This window comes from Myxocyprinus asiaticus, chromosome 17, assembly GCF_019703515.2.
Source record: "Myxocyprinus asiaticus isolate MX2 ecotype Aquarium Trade chromosome 17, UBuf_Myxa_2, whole genome shotgun sequence".
In the NCBI taxonomy this organism is placed as follows: Eukaryota; Metazoa; Chordata; class Actinopteri; order Cypriniformes; family Catostomidae; genus Myxocyprinus; species Myxocyprinus asiaticus.
In genome coordinates, this window is record NC_059360.1 from 27,357,911 (window position 1) to 27,373,827 (window position 15,917).

General features: G+C 38.9%; 1 protein-coding gene across 5 annotated transcripts in view; it reads right to left on the minus strand.

Moving 5' to 3' along the window:
* LOC127455105 (protein quaking-A-like) overlaps positions 1-15,917 on the minus strand; it is a 134,978-nt gene that overhangs the window by 80,181 nt on the left and 38,880 nt on the right. For all 5 annotated transcript variants that reach the window (XM_051722703.1, XM_051722699.1, XM_051722700.1 and 2 more), the window contains exon 2: positions 4,075-4,217. In XM_051722703.1, coding sequence (XP_051578663.1) covers positions 4,075-4,217 — 143 coding nt within the window. The remainder of the gene's footprint in view (positions 1-4,074; positions 4,218-15,917) is intronic.

Genomic DNA, 15,917 nt, shown 5'->3' on the forward strand with positions numbered 1-15,917 from the left:
GTGCGCAAAAGCATGTACTCGTACAGGTGTTTGTATGGAGCAGGAGTGAAATTACAATCTGTAACAGGCTAAATTAATCTGAATAATTTACAAGGCCCTCAGGCCACAGACGCTAAACCAAAGATATGTATCTTCATAACAGTGTTTAAACAGCCCAGTAACATACACACACACGAGCAACAATACAGCTAAAAGCAGTTTGAAGTTGACAGGTAATGTAATAGGATTTTGTCCAAAAGAGAGAAAGTGTCAACAGAACAGCACTGAAATTCACTAGCAGAACAAGAGGAGAGAGAGAGAGAGAGGGGGAGGAAATCAGTCACTTCCAGACAGACCATGTCTGACAGCCATCTTTTTTTCCCCCCACACATACCAGTCACTACATTACATCTGATATCCTCAAAGGAAACTGCAATAGTTACTGTATAGACAGAGGTTTATGAACAGAGTATACTGGAGTGTTCAAAGATGTTTTGAATGTCACGGGTCAACCCAGACTTTTGATCTATGGTTAGATTCTTCTGATTGGCTGAAAAAACTCACTCATACACATACAGACAGACATAAAGCTCTCAGTAAGGCAATCTGAACAGGGTCATGCCAGCAGGACAAGTTATTTTTATGAAATTGACATCCTGTGCTGAAGAGAAAGGAACCAAGACAATCTAATTACCTTTGAGTGTGTGTGTGTGTATTTCACAAAGATGAGGGTGGGAAGAGGAGACAGACTGGAAAGAAACAGTGAGTGCATAGTGAGTTTCCAGCTGAAAATATGAAAATATACTGGAAACAATAACAGATCCTTTCTCTGAATCGTTTTTTTGCTATTCTCAAAGCAGAAAGCAAGTAGATGTTTAGTCTGAAATAGAGCTGCACGATTAATCGTTAAAAGATTGCAATCTCGATTCAGACACCCACACAACTCATTTCTAAATGACAACGATTCTGCAATGTATATTATCGTACCAGTAGCACTCAACAGCCAAAGACGTTTGTCCAGCACAGTGCTTTACAAACTGCAGGGTGCTGCCATGATTAGCTAGGAGTGTGACAATCTCTGTTCAGTTCAACATTTTAATAGCCACCGATGCTACAACAATACTGGCATTACCAAGTTCTGACTAGATTCGCTACCCGTGTGCTGTTTGATTACAGCCGGCTGCTTTCAAATGCTCACATGCGTGTCTGCCCGTGCGCTAGTGTCTTGTGATGAATGCAGCACTCCTGCATGAGACTCTGTACTGTTTTTAATCAAAATACCCATCTTTAGGCGATATTAAATGTAAACACAACTGTTAATGAATTACCAGTGTGTGGCGGCGGGGGCGTGGTCGAGCATTCATACGGAGAAAGAGAAAGCGATAAGGGTGCACACACCTGAGCCTTATAATGTCTAACACCTGTTTCTAATTGCAGTAAGCATTGGGGAGAGCGATATAAAGGGACCAAGCCAGAGACGAGAGAGAGCTACCTGTCTGAAAAAGACTTTGGGTTTACCTACGAGTGCTATGCTGAAAAGCCTTCCAAGTTTAATTAAATCATAGCTTGAGTTGAAGAAACCAGTTCCCTGTGTCCTCCTTTCCCTCCCTACGTTGAGTCTTTACACAGTGTAAACAGACGGGATTAAATCTGCGCTGTCTTGACGAGATATTAAAGCAAACACAGACATTACTGTATAAGCAGATGGGACAAATTCCTCAAAGTGTTAGATTTTTATGATGTCTAAATGTATATAAGCTGCATGCTGTCTGTTATTGGCATTCAGGCATTTTTACTGCATCAAATCAGTATTAATGTACACTGGTGGCCAAAAGTTTGGAATAATGTACAGATTTTGCTGTTTCGGAAGGAAATTGGTACTTTAATTCACCAAAGTGGCATTCAACTGATCACAAAGTATAGTCAGGACATTACTGGTGTATATTTTATTATATTTGGATTATATTTGTATTTTATGTAATAGTAAAACATTTCTAATTTCTTCTTTCACATGTTATTTTAGTGCTCTGGTTAAACCCATGAGCCCTTATTTTTCATGAAGCAAACCTTTGATATTTTGTTTCATCATTTCATCACTCCATAGAAAAAAAAAGCATGCATCATCTCCTCTGTCACTGCGTGTCATTAACACAGTATGTATGAACCAGGAACATTTGCGATTACAGATTGTTTGAAGTGAAACTAGAGCACTTTGCTTTCACTATCAAAGTTTATACTTGTTTGTTTATATTTTATGGGAGTTTGGCGCATGCCTCTGCTGACAGCGCGCGCATCAGGGTGCGGCTCAGTGGCGCATTCAACTGAATGACACACAAATGTGCCATTCATGGCATTTATACTATATATTTGCTTAAAATTCCCTTATTTGGGCATTCAAATATGATTGGGATTTGAATGCCCAATAATCACGGTTGTCTCAAATAACCACGGTTAGATCAAATAACCGCAATCAAACGGTTATTTAATAATCACGACAGGCCTAATTATTATTTTTATGAAGTTGGAGATATGAGATATGTTCTGACAGTGCACATTTCCATACAGCAGCATTTTTCTTTCTATGCCCTCGCTTCAATTTACAACCCTTGAATTTTCTAATCAAAATAACAAAATATGCATTGAATTGAGGATAAAAATATGGATGACTATCATCAGTGATAAAAGATTTAGATACAGCAAATCCCAACGTGATTGTTTTTATTTCTAGAGGCCGCTGTTACAATGTAGAACCAAGCTGGTCACAAAGAAATAAAAAAAAAAAAATATATATATATATATATATATACACACACACACACACACACACACACACGTATATATTAGCAACTATCAACATAGATTTTTGCCGATAACTGATAGTTCCAAAAAGCAACTATCAGCAACGATTAATCTGTATATATGGTATTTCGGTCTAACTCTTCAGTAAATAGCCTATATTTAAGCAAATCACCTACATGTTTTGGCCCAAGTCATTTTTTTATCATTATTAATGTATTGAACTGACATTGCTGTCACCACTGTTTTTGCTTTTACTATACTCTGCCTTGCATCATGTTAAACAATACTCCTTAATCATGGTAAAATCACTATAATGCACAGGTTAAGGGGTCATACAGTGGTGAATATATTTCTTCAGGAAGCAGTAATTATTGAGGTACATAAAAGTGCAGATTTAAATAAAATGTACCATCTTGCCCAAAATAAATAAGCAGAGCACTAGCCTTTATAATAATTCACTCAGCTTCAATCTCAGAGAAACCTGGGGTAGGTGTGTGCATGGGGAGGTCCATTGGGACAGATGGGGTGGCCTTTATCAGGGCTGTCAAAGGGGAAAATGCATTTCATGCTCTGCTGACCCCCTTTCTTTCTCCTCCCCTGCCTCTTGTCAACCCAGCAGAAGAATTGCTCCCTGTGACACAGGGTACAAGTGTGTTTGTGTCTGAATAAGAGACAAATGTCAAACATGAGCATCTAAAAGACAAGCTACATCTTCGTTCAACTGTGCATTATCTGAAATAAATCACTGAAATTCCTTGAAAACATCCAAAATATTCCTACCCATCTACTACCTGAAGACCACTCCTGCACCATTCCTGGCTCAAAGCATGGCATGCTAATGGAAAACTACTATTGCTGGACAAATATGATGAGGATGGCTTATTTATGTTTATCTCCTAATCACTATAACAACAGCCAATCACTGCGCAAGTTTTTAAAAGATTGAGGGGCATCAAATAGCATACTGTACAAAAGAGTGTGTGTGTGTGGGCAGGTTTAAGTGGTTTACGAGGACCTTTTTTTAGGTTACAAACTGGTAATTACAAGGGTATTATGCTAAAAATGTGGTTTGAGGACATTTCTAGTGTCCCCATATTTCAAATTGCTTAAAAAAAAAAAAAAAAAAAAAAACATACAATTCAATGTTTTATTAAAAATGCAAAAATGTTAAAAAAAATGTTTTTTGTGAGGGTAAGTTTTAGGGGATAGAATCTATAGTTTGTACAGTATAAAAATCATTGTCTATGGAGAGTCCTCAGTGATAGCTGCACCAACATGTGTGTGTGTGTGACTCACATCTGGGTACTCTTTGACTGGTACGAAGAGTTTCTCCAGCAGATGTACAATGGGTCCCACTGGTTCTGGTAACTCCAGTGGGTGCTTGTCCACCAGACCGTTCACTGTGTCGTTGTACATGTCTTTTCTCACTCTGGTTATCTCTGCAGATAAACAAAATAAACAGATTTGAGATGGCTGAGAGTGAAAGTGAGAGAGAGAGAGAAACACAAAAAGGCATGAAATGCAGCATCAAACCAAAAGGATGTAGAGCTGCTTAAACATCACTACACGCACACTTCACATTTAAACAAATTTGTATTTAACCAAATTTTCCAAAGCTCATGATATTTTTTATTTTATTTTTTATTTTATAGTAACAGGAACTCCACATAGGAATGTGCCCAGAGAGAGTGGCAGAGAGCTCCTGTTAAACAGAGACTCTTTCATATCTGGCAACCCCAGATGAGGTTAAACTGCTGCTGCCAAAACATGATTAAGCTCAGGATGTCCATTACTGTCTCACACACACACAAAATGACACACACACACACAATGTGATCACACATTCCCTCCCTGAAGCACACAGAGGTTGTGTTTCAAAATCTAATGAGCTGCATATCTAAACAGCATTTTTGGGCATCGTGGGTGTGTCTTTATTCTACTCTAACTTCTATACTACTCCAGAAACTATTAAAACTTGGCAGTAGGGGGCCTGGGTAGCTAAGTGGTAAAGACGCTGGCTACCACCCCTGGAGTTAGCCAGGTTTAATCCCAGGGTGTGCTGAGTGACTCCAGCCAGATCTCCTAAGCAACCAAATTGGCTCGGTTGCTAGGGAGGGTAGAGTCACACGAGGTAACCTCCTCGTGATTGCTATAATGTGGTTCACTCTCGGTGGGGCGCGTAGCGAGTTGTGCATGGATGCCGTGGTGGATGGCGTAAAGCCACCACACACACTATATCTCCGCGGTAACGTGCTCAACAAGCCACGTGATAAGATGCGCAGGTTGATGGTCTCAGACGCGAAGGCAGCTGAAATTCGTCCTCCGCCACCCGGATTGAGGCGAGTCACTACGCCACCATGAGGACTTAGAGCACATTGGTAATTGGGCATTCCAAATTGGGAGAAAAAGGGGAGAAAATTATATATATATATATATATATATATATATATATATATATATATATATATATATATATATATATATATATATATATATATATATATATATATCTCTCTCTCTCCAATTACAGCGGCAACCCCCGGGCTGAGGGATCAGTGAATATTCTTGCTTTAGTGATTTTGCATTGAAAATTAATTTATTTAAAAAACAAAACTTATCAAATACATTTCTAAATTCAAACTGCACTCCAAATGAAACTAAAAACCAATTAAAATAATGAAGTGATGAAAGAATGATATATATACACCTTTCCATTTACTGTCAGGCAAGAATCCGTCTAAACATCATGGTGTAAAATTACTTACACAAATGAAGACATAAAAACAATTATGAATGTACAAATAATAATTATAATGATGATAATAATCACTGAAATATAAATCATGGTTTGGGGTGGACGTGTTTTTGTATTATTTGATGTTTTAATCACAGATGTATAGGCTGCAGAGTTGGTCACAAACTGCTCTGTGGAAATAAAGCGAACTGAACTCAAAACACGTCCTGAGCTGAGATGTCTGAGGTCATTTGCAGCACTCATAGACGATACTGTTCTTGCAAAAAAAAACATCAGAAGACAGAAACAAAGAGTGAGAACCTTTTACGTGCTCGTGTTCCACGAGACTGCACGCCTCTGTATCAGCATGTCAGACATGCGCATAGATGCTTTTCTGACATCTATTCATTATTTGTAATATTAATTTGATAATAATAGCCTAATAATAATAATAATAATAATAATAATTTAATATATGGGAAAACGAGCCAAATTTCGTCTTGACATTAAAGGCATCAGCAATTGGCAATCACTCTGACCATCGTCGATCCCCAAGATCATCGCCTGTCGGCACATCCCTAATGTGCATTTCTTATTAGGCTTATTATTATGGTTTAGTATTTCTCTGTAATGTAGAACCATTTTGGCAATGTTACTTATAACAGTCTTTCTCAGCCCTGGAACTCAAGCCATTTTCTGATGCCCCCCCCCCCCCCAAAAAATATATTCAAGTAATTAAATTAATATCAAACATGCGACTAGTTGACTAATGGCTTAAATTAACTCCTACTAGTCGACTAGGAAAATCTTTGGTCGGGGGCAGCCCTAATGCTGACCATTAAAATAAAGAATAAATAAAAATAAAATAAATAGCTAAATAAACATCAGTACTGTTTAGTATCAGTCAAATGCTGACCATTAAAATAAAGAATAAATAATCTATAAGCTTGTTGTCACGTAGAGTAAAAGACAGACGTTGTTTATTTTACTTTCCAGCATTGTCTCGCCAACTAGGTAATAACACAGCGTGAAATCACTCAACAGACACAATCCACCACTGCACCGTTGTCTGCTGAGCTGCAAAAAGATGCTCTGATGTTTACCTTTTAATCTGCTACATTACTTACTGCACTGACAAACTACAGCTGGCTAACATAGCAAACAATAGCTTAGATAAACATGAGTGACATGGTTGTCAGGGACAGGGTTAACATTATATTAGTAATATTGAAAAGGGAAAATGATGGGGTCATTGTTTATTAACTTTCCAGTATGTATTTCAAACTAGTTAGCAACTTACCGTGAAGACACACAGCTTAACTCCACCCTGTCTACAGATCCACCGTCAGCTCAGAGTCAGCTCTGTAAACAATGGAGTCAGAGCGCGCTCTGCTGGACAAACTACGCTATGACACCAATTCTAAAGCACTGTTTTCTGTATTATACGTTCTGAAAAAGTTTTCATATCGGCGCATATCGATAAACATATACGCCAATACCGATATATCAGAGAAAGGCTAATATCGGCCGATAATATCGGCTGACCGATATATCGGTCAGGCACTAACTAAGCGTCCACGCTTGAGGAACGAGCGACACAGTGTGCCTCAGCCGGGTGCAGTTTCAATCTCTCCCCCTTAGATCAGGACATTCGCACAACTCATAGCAGAGGTGCTGACCGCACAGAGAAATGCCAGTTTTGGAGTTTGTAGTTATTTACATGATCTGCTTCCGTATAATTTGAACTTTAATAAAGCTGTTTATAATCAACACACATTAAATATAACTGCAGTTAACACCGGGGTGTTTCCTTTAAAGACACTCGACACGCAAGTTTTGCTCCAGCTCCACTTATTCCAGAACGAGAGTGCTTCTATATTTACTTCTTTTGTATTTTTGCATTATAACTCCCTCATACTTTGTGATCTACATCACCTGAAGCTGTTTGGAAGGTTTGGAGTGCATCTGGACTGTGAGCTACGTTTTGTTCCTCTCCTCAGTCAGGCGCAAGCTGCAATGCTGATCTCGCGCGTCATCATTAGTGTTTAATGTGATCTCATGTTATGTTAAATGAGATCAAACGACTATTCGACAACAAACATTTCTGTTGACAATTTATTTTGTAGACGTTGTCGATAACGTCAACTAATGGTTTCAGCCCTACATGCGTGAGTAAATGATGAGAAATTAAATTTTTGGGTGAACTATCACTTTAAAGGGCTGTTTAACGTTCATATATCCCTATGAAATGCGTCTGCTTGGGGTCACAGGGACATAATGCAGCCAATGCAAAAAAAAATATTTTCTTAATAAGTATTGTGTCTTGTTTTCCAATACAAATATCTTCAAACACTTTCTTCAAACAAGATGTTTACTTTATAAGCAAAATGGCATAAGATACCAAGTCTTGTTTTGAGACAAATATTACTAAATGTAAGGTTTATGCTTAAAAGAAGAAAAAAAAAACTACAATGGGTTAAGCAAAATAAACTTAACTCAAAGGGAAAACATTTATTTTTCTTACCGCATCAGCGGATTTCTTTAAGCATAAAGTTCACTTAATTTTGTCAGACAAGACTTAATATCTTATACCATTTTGCTTGCCAAGTAATTTTTTTTTTTTTTTTTAAAGAATGTTTAAGATATTTTTACTGGAAAACAAGACAAAATTTTAAATAAGACAGACTTTTTGCAGTATAATTTTACATGGGTTCCTTTCCTAGTCTACTAATAGCTGAAACAAGGCATCAACTAATCAACTATGAAAACTGCCAGTTTTGAAACTCCCCTCTTACCAGAAATTTCTATATTACAGTGTGAAAGTATGATTGTCATGTACAGCTGTTCTTCAAGAACATAAATCGCAATATATAATCGGCAACTCAGCATTAGGGATGCACCGATCCGATACTTGGATCGGTATCGGCTCCGATACTGAAGCTTTAGACGGATCGGGTATCGGTCCGACGAGCCCGATCCAAATCCGATACTGTGTGTTAGTCATGTTTGTTACTGTCAAGATCCAAAAATGACGTAAAAGAACCATAAACACCAATAAAGTAGTTCATATGACTCGTGCATTTAATTCAAAGCCACTCGAAGACGTGCGATAACTCTGTGAATTACAAAAGGCTGTTTAATAAGTAAACATACAGTATGCACAGCGCCAGCGTGTTAGTGAATGGTGCTGCTCTGTTGACACAAACTCACGCACAGGCTGGTGATGCACTCACGGCTATTTTTGCCTTCACAGCGGTGAGCAATATTTGAGCGCTACTCAAGAACAGCATCTCAGATGTAGATGCTCAATAGTTTGGTTCACTTATAATATGCATTTAGAACGGCACCGGAGGTGCATTTTACCTGAATTTTAATAAGCGAATTAAACTACTGTGAACTTGCCTACAAACAGTCACATACAGGACTTCCTGGAGAGTTTAGAATCTCAAAATAAAAGCATGAGGGTTTAAAAAGTGCACGATTTAAATATATTACTGTTGTATTTTAAAAGTCAATAATAATAATATTAATAACAATTTATTAGTAGTAGTATTTGTTTACAATTTATAACAATATTTAAGTTGAATGGGTTCCAAAAAATAACTGTGTGAAAAGTGGACTGATGTCTTACAACTAAATTGAACAAAAAAAAAAGAGATCTGAATCCTTTTAAGTCCAGATGCAAGTTGAAACATTAAAAAAAAAAAAAAATAAAATAAAAAAAAGCAAAAATAAACACTCGTTTCTTTTCTACTGAAGACTGGTACTACTGTTAATTTTGCTGCTTCATTATCCAGTATACTAGTTAATTAGTATAAAATGTTTAAGCTATACATTTATATTGAAATAATGTAGTTAGAGGTTTGTGTTTCTTTACATATTAAAGAGCACACCCAATTAGTTCCACACAATAATGTAAAAATATTCTAAACTGATTATGCAAAACAACAACACTGGTATCGGCCGATACTGAGATTTCTGATATCGGAAGAGAAAAAGTGGTATCGGTGCATCCCTACTAAGCATCGTTGTAAAATCGAATTAGGAGGTTTCCAGCCCTAGCGCTCTTTATAAAAATTAATGGCCAAATAAAAAGTGCATTAAATTAATAGTGATATTCACAATATTGCTTGTCATATCATCAGCAAAATCATCGCAAGTATATTGTGAACATTCAATATTATCGGCAAGCACTACCTCAATGGCCTCATGTGAGTTTCAAAACACTGAGGCAGTGAGTTATTCATTTTAGTATTCAAAACCAAATACAATACAGAAAGAATACAGTGAACAGGGAATTGCAGTCACTTTGCCTTTTTCCTCTGCCATTGTGATGCACCATCCCCACTGAAATCCATGGATTTCGGCATTGTAACAGCGTAAACTCTACTGTGTAAGCAACCCTGAGATTGAGTGCAGAGTACTGACTTTAGGAGGCCTAGTACACTGACAATGCATGTGTGTTTCATGGTGTCCCATAGCCCTGAGAGTAGGGGGTAGGGGCGAAACACCCAAATCAGAACACAGAAGCTCATGAGCCATGTAAGGCTGAAACCATTAACCCAGCGTATCTTCTCGCACACACGCAAGAGCCCCAAAGGAAGTGGCACAACTGCTGCGAGTATTTCAGTCACATTTACAGAATTCAATCCATCTTCTCTTTTGACCTGAGAGCATCCTCGTATTCCTCCACCCTTCTCTCTTTCCATCTCTCCTTCCACCTTCCTTCATACTAGAGTATAAAGAATCTCCCTCTGGTTCTCTAAAGAGAGCTGCATGTTTAAAATTTAAACTGCTAGAGAGTCATAAAAACAAGAATTAAAACATTAAAATCCTCGAATGAACAAGAAATGGGTCAACAACAAGAATGCCATTCCTTTAGACTAAATCTTCTTCCTTTAGCCCATGTAACCTTTAATTATGCATTAGAATACATCAGTGTAATCAATAATGTCTCACATACTAGTGCAATATGACTTCATTTGTAACATTTTATTTTTGCATGCTTTTGTCAAACACACACTTCTCCTTAAAGCACTCTTTTAGTGAGCACATAAAAAAAGATCCAATGAAAAATAGAAACTAAAAGTGTTTCTGTCCTTTGGTTGAACGAGAGAGGCACAGTGAAATGCCACATTACCATAAAGCAGCTGAGAGAGAGAGCAACAGAAAGAGAGAGCAAGTGTAGGGTAGGGCTTAAACGATTAGTCAAAGTTAGGACGGTCAACTGGGCAGATATACAAAGTTCAAATTTTTACCTTAAATATTTTCTAAATTCTAATCATTTTCTAATTTTAAAGTCAGCTGATTTTTTTATATTGACATTGTTTCCTTAGTCCACAAGAGGGCTCATTAAATGCATAAACCATACTGCACCGTTATATTACTGCAAAGAGCATTCCTAGCTGTCCTAGCATTCCATTTTCAAATAAATAAAGTTTTAGCCGGTCCATATTTTCAAATGTTAAGTCAAAAGAATAATGGGGGGGGGGGGGTGCTTCAATAGACAGTTCACATGGTGTTACACTTACTGATGCCACAATATGCTACCCCCAACTCAAACTTCATAATAACAGCAAAATACTAGAGCCCGACCGATATGGAATTTTTGAGACGATACCGATTTTAGAGAGGGAAAATTTACCGATTACCGATATGGTGGCTGATATATTTAATTTTTGAGCTGGAATGAAAACAGACCTTTTCTATGTGGACTGTGCACCGATTTTGCACCGATATGACTATGCAAAGGTACTCAGAAGGCTGCTTTCTTAAATATTTTTATCAAAGAATATTTGACATTATTATTATACAATGTCAACAAATTCTAGAAATGAACACTGAGAAAATAAAGAATAAATAGCTTAATAAACATCAGTACTGTATGTTTAAAGTCAATTGCTGACCATTTAAATAAAGAATAAATAAAACAAATAGCTAAATAAACATCAGTACTGTTTAGTATCAGTCAAATGCTGATCGTTTAAATAAAGAATAAATAATTAAAAAAAAAGCTAAATAAACATCAGTACTGTTTAGTATCAGTCAAATGCTGACTATTTTAATACTGGCAGTCAATTATTGGCAGGTTGTAAAACAAGCAGCATTTACACCTGCCGAGACAAGAGATAAACGGTGTTACGGTGTTACACCGTATTCTGCTATACAAGTTCAGGGGAAACTTTCAACGGTGGAAAACCAGACTTTTAAATGTTACATTTTGTAAATTCAATGACTGGAATTGTTCGGTTGAAGAGGGTACCAAACTGTGAATCCTGAACAAAACAGTTTGGTGAATACATGTTTACACATTAACATTCAGGTGACAACAATGAAAGTAGCTACGTGGTTAGCTAGTTAGCTATAAGCTTGTTGTCATGGTGAGTAAAAGATGGAACAGCTTTGCGTCTCACCAACTAGGTAACAACGTAGTGTGAAATCAACACTCAACAGACACAATCCACCACCGCACCGTTGTCTGCTGAGCTGCATAAAGATGCTCTGATTTTTACCTTTCAATCTGCTACATTACTGACTGCACTGACAAACTAGAGCTGGCTAACAGCAAACAGACATGAGTGACATGGTTGTGGGACAAGGTTAATGTTATATTAGTTATATGGAAAAGGGAAAATGATGGGGTCATTGTTTAAGTTTCCAATATGTATTTCACAAACTAGTTAACTTACCGAGACACCGCTGAACTCTGCCCTGTCTGCAGAGCCACCGTCAGCTCAGAGTCAGCTCTGTAAACAATGGAGTCGGAGTGCACTCTGCTGGACAAACTATGCTATGACACCAGTTCTAAAGCATTGTTTTCTGCATTATATGTTCTGAAAAAAAGTTTTCATATCGGTGCATATCGGTAAAATATTTGCCAATACGATATATCGGTGAAAGTCTCATATCGGCTGATATCATCGGCCAACCGCTATATCGGTCAGGCACTACAAAATACCACATTGTGTTTTATTCATTACAATGTATGTAGGGTAGCAATATTCCCAGACAGCAGTGGTATTCGGCTGAACTCGGTGGTGAAGCGACTCAGACTATGAGCACAGGCCAGGGGCTGTTCAAACAGACGGAACACAACAGAATGGAACAGAAGACGAGGATCTCGTGACACACATTTCCAAGTTGAACAAAGCATTTAAAAAACTCATTGCTTAATCTGAGAAACACTTAAGAGAGCAAGGACGTAATTCCACCAACTGTAAAGGACTGTTCACACCGAATGCTTTTACAACCATCCATTTGTTTTTATATGTAAACGTGCGCTAGACAAACGTCTTTGTTTCGCTTTGTTTTTATTTATTCAGCGTCTCGTGCAGGAGCGCTATTTTTTTAGATGCTGTGTCTAATTATAAAGAAATGTAAAAAGAATTGAGACACCTGTTTTCTGTTAAATTGTATTTGTTGCGCTGTGTTTAGCGTTTTTTAGCGCAAGAATGCGATTGATCTGAAGAATACAGTTTTAGAATTCAAATGTGCACTTTTTTCTTAAATGCCAAATATTTGAAATTCAAATTTTAATTTGAAAGCCCTAGTCGCCGTTTGACAATAAAAAAAAAATTGTCGACAAAAATTTTAGTTGTCGAATAGTTGTTTGATCTCATATGAAACTCTAATGATGGCGCGTGAGAGCAGCACTGTAACTCATGCCTGACTGAGGAGAGGAAGAAAACATAGCTCACATTCCAGATGCACTCTAAACTTTCCAAACAGCTTATCAAATCAAATCACTTTTGTCACACAGCCATATACACAAGTGCAATGGTGTGTGAAATTCTTGGGTGCAGTTCCGATCAACATAGCAGTCGTGACAGTGATGAGACATATACCAATTTACAAAAACATCAAATTAACACAACACAATTTAAACATCTGTTATACACATAATTACACTCAACAACATACAAATAATAACATACACTGTACAGTATACAATACGCACTATATAGATACACATTATTCAATAAAAATGAAAAATATATAAAGTATATATATATATATATATATATATATATATAAACATACATATATATATATATATATATATAGAATGTACAGTATTGTACTGTATTGACATTCAGGCTGTCGGTTGATAGTCAGTTGTTAAGAGAGAACATAATATAATAATAATAAAATTAATGACAGTCCGGTGTGAGATATAAGAGTAAGGGTAATAAAGTGCAGTGCTGATGTATTTTGATCGTGGGAGATCAAGCATTCAAAAGTCTGATTGCTTTGGGGAAGAAGCTATCATGGATTCGGCTGGTGCGGGTCCTGATGCTGCAATACCGCCTACCTGATGGTAGCAGTGAGAACAACCCATGGCTCGGGTGGCTGGAGTCTCTGATGATCCTCCGAGCTTTTTTCACACACCGCCTGGTATATATTTCCTGGAGGGAGGGAAGCTCACCTCCGATGATGTGTCTGGCAGTTCGCACCACCCTTTGCAGTGCTTTGCGGTTGTGGGCGGTGCTATTGCCGTACCAGGCGGAGATACAGCCAGTCAGGATGCTCTCGTGTGAGGATGTGGCAGTTCATTCCAAACTTCCTCAGCCGTCTCAGGAAGAAGAGGCGCTGATGAGCCTTCTTCACAACGACTTCAGTGTGGATGGACCATGTGAGTTCCTCAGTGATGTGGACACCCAGGAACTTGAAGCTGCTGACTCTCTCCACTGATGTGCCATTGATGGTGATGGGACTGTGTTCTCTATCTATTCTCCTGAAGTCCACCACAAGCTCCTTTGTCTTACTGACGTTGAGGGAGAGGTTGTGCTCCTGACACCAGTGTGTCAGCGTGTGCACCTCCTCTCTGTAGGCTGTTTCATCATTGTCAGTGATCAGACCTACCACTGCATTGGAGCTATGTGTTGCCACACAGTCATGTGTGTACAAGGAATACAGTAGTGGGCTGAGAACACAGCCCTGCGGGGCTCCAGTGTTGAGGGTCAGTGATGAGGAGATGTTGCTGCCTATTCTAACCACCTGGCGTCTGCTTGACAGGAAGTCCAGGATCCAGCTGCACAGCGAGCTGTTTAAGCCCAGAGCCCGGAGTTTCTCATCTAGCTTGGAGGGCACTATGGTGCTGAATCCTGAGCTGTAGTCTACAAACAGCATTCTCACATAAGTGTTCCTTTTTTTCCAGGTGGGAGAGAGCAGTGTGTATTGTAGATGCAATGGCATCATCAGTGGAGCAGTTGTTGCCGTAAGCAAACTGCAGCGGGTCAAGAGAGAGTGGCAATACAGAGCAGATGTAATCTCTGAATAGTCTCTCAAAACATTTGCTGATGATGGGGGTCAGAGCAACAGGACGCCAGTCATTTAAACAAGTTATTTTTCATTGTTTTGGAACAGGCTCAATGGTGGATGTTTTAAAGCATGTGGGGACTACAGACAAAGAGAGGGAAAGGTTGAAAATGTCCGTAAAAACACCAGCCAGCTGGTTCGCGCACACTCTGACGCGGCCCGGAATGCCGTCTGGGCCCACGGCTTTGCGGATATTCACCCGTCGGAAGGATCGGGTTACATCCGCTACAGAGACGGAGAGCGAACTAACCTCTGTAGCTTCGGCCGCGAGAGCTCTCTCCACGAGGGCGGTGTTATTTCCCTCGAAACGAGCATAAAAAGTATTTAGCTCATCCGGTAGAGAGGCAGCGGTGTTCATGGCGGAGTTTTTATTCCCTTTAAAGTCCGTGATGATGTTAATTCCCTGCCACATGCTTCTAGAGTTGGTGGTGTTAAACTGTCCTTCAATCTTACTCCTGTACTGGTGTTTTGCGGTTCTGATTTTCGGAGAGCATAACTGGCTTGTTTATGCTCCTCCACGTTCCCAGAATTAAAAAAAAAATTAAAAGGTCCGCACATTAAGTGCCGCGCGAACATCAATCCATGGTTTCTGATTTGGATAGATTCGTACAGTTCTGGTCGGAACAACGTCCTCTACGCACGTTCTGATGAAACACATTACGCTATCAGCGTAAAGCTCGATGTCGTCATCAGAGGCAGACCGGAACATCTCCCAGTCCGTGTGATCAAAACTTGTAGCGTAGAATCTAATCGATCCAGTGCTGGTCGAACCATTCTGAGGGTGGGTGCTTCCCGTTTCAATTTCTGCCTGTAAGCGGGCAGAAGCAGAATGGAAGAGTGGTCCGATTTGCCAAATGGTGGGCGGGGGAGGGATTTGTAGCCATCCCGGAAGGGAAAGTAGCAATGGTCCAAAACCCGGTCCCCTCGCGTGTTGAAACTAATGTGCTGGTGATATTTTGGTGCGACTGATTTTAAACTGGCTTTATTAAAGTCCCCGGTCACAATGAACGCTGCCTCAGGGTTCGCGGTTTCCTGCTCACTTATACTCCCATACAGTTCCTTGAGTGCCCGGTCTGTGTCGGCTTGT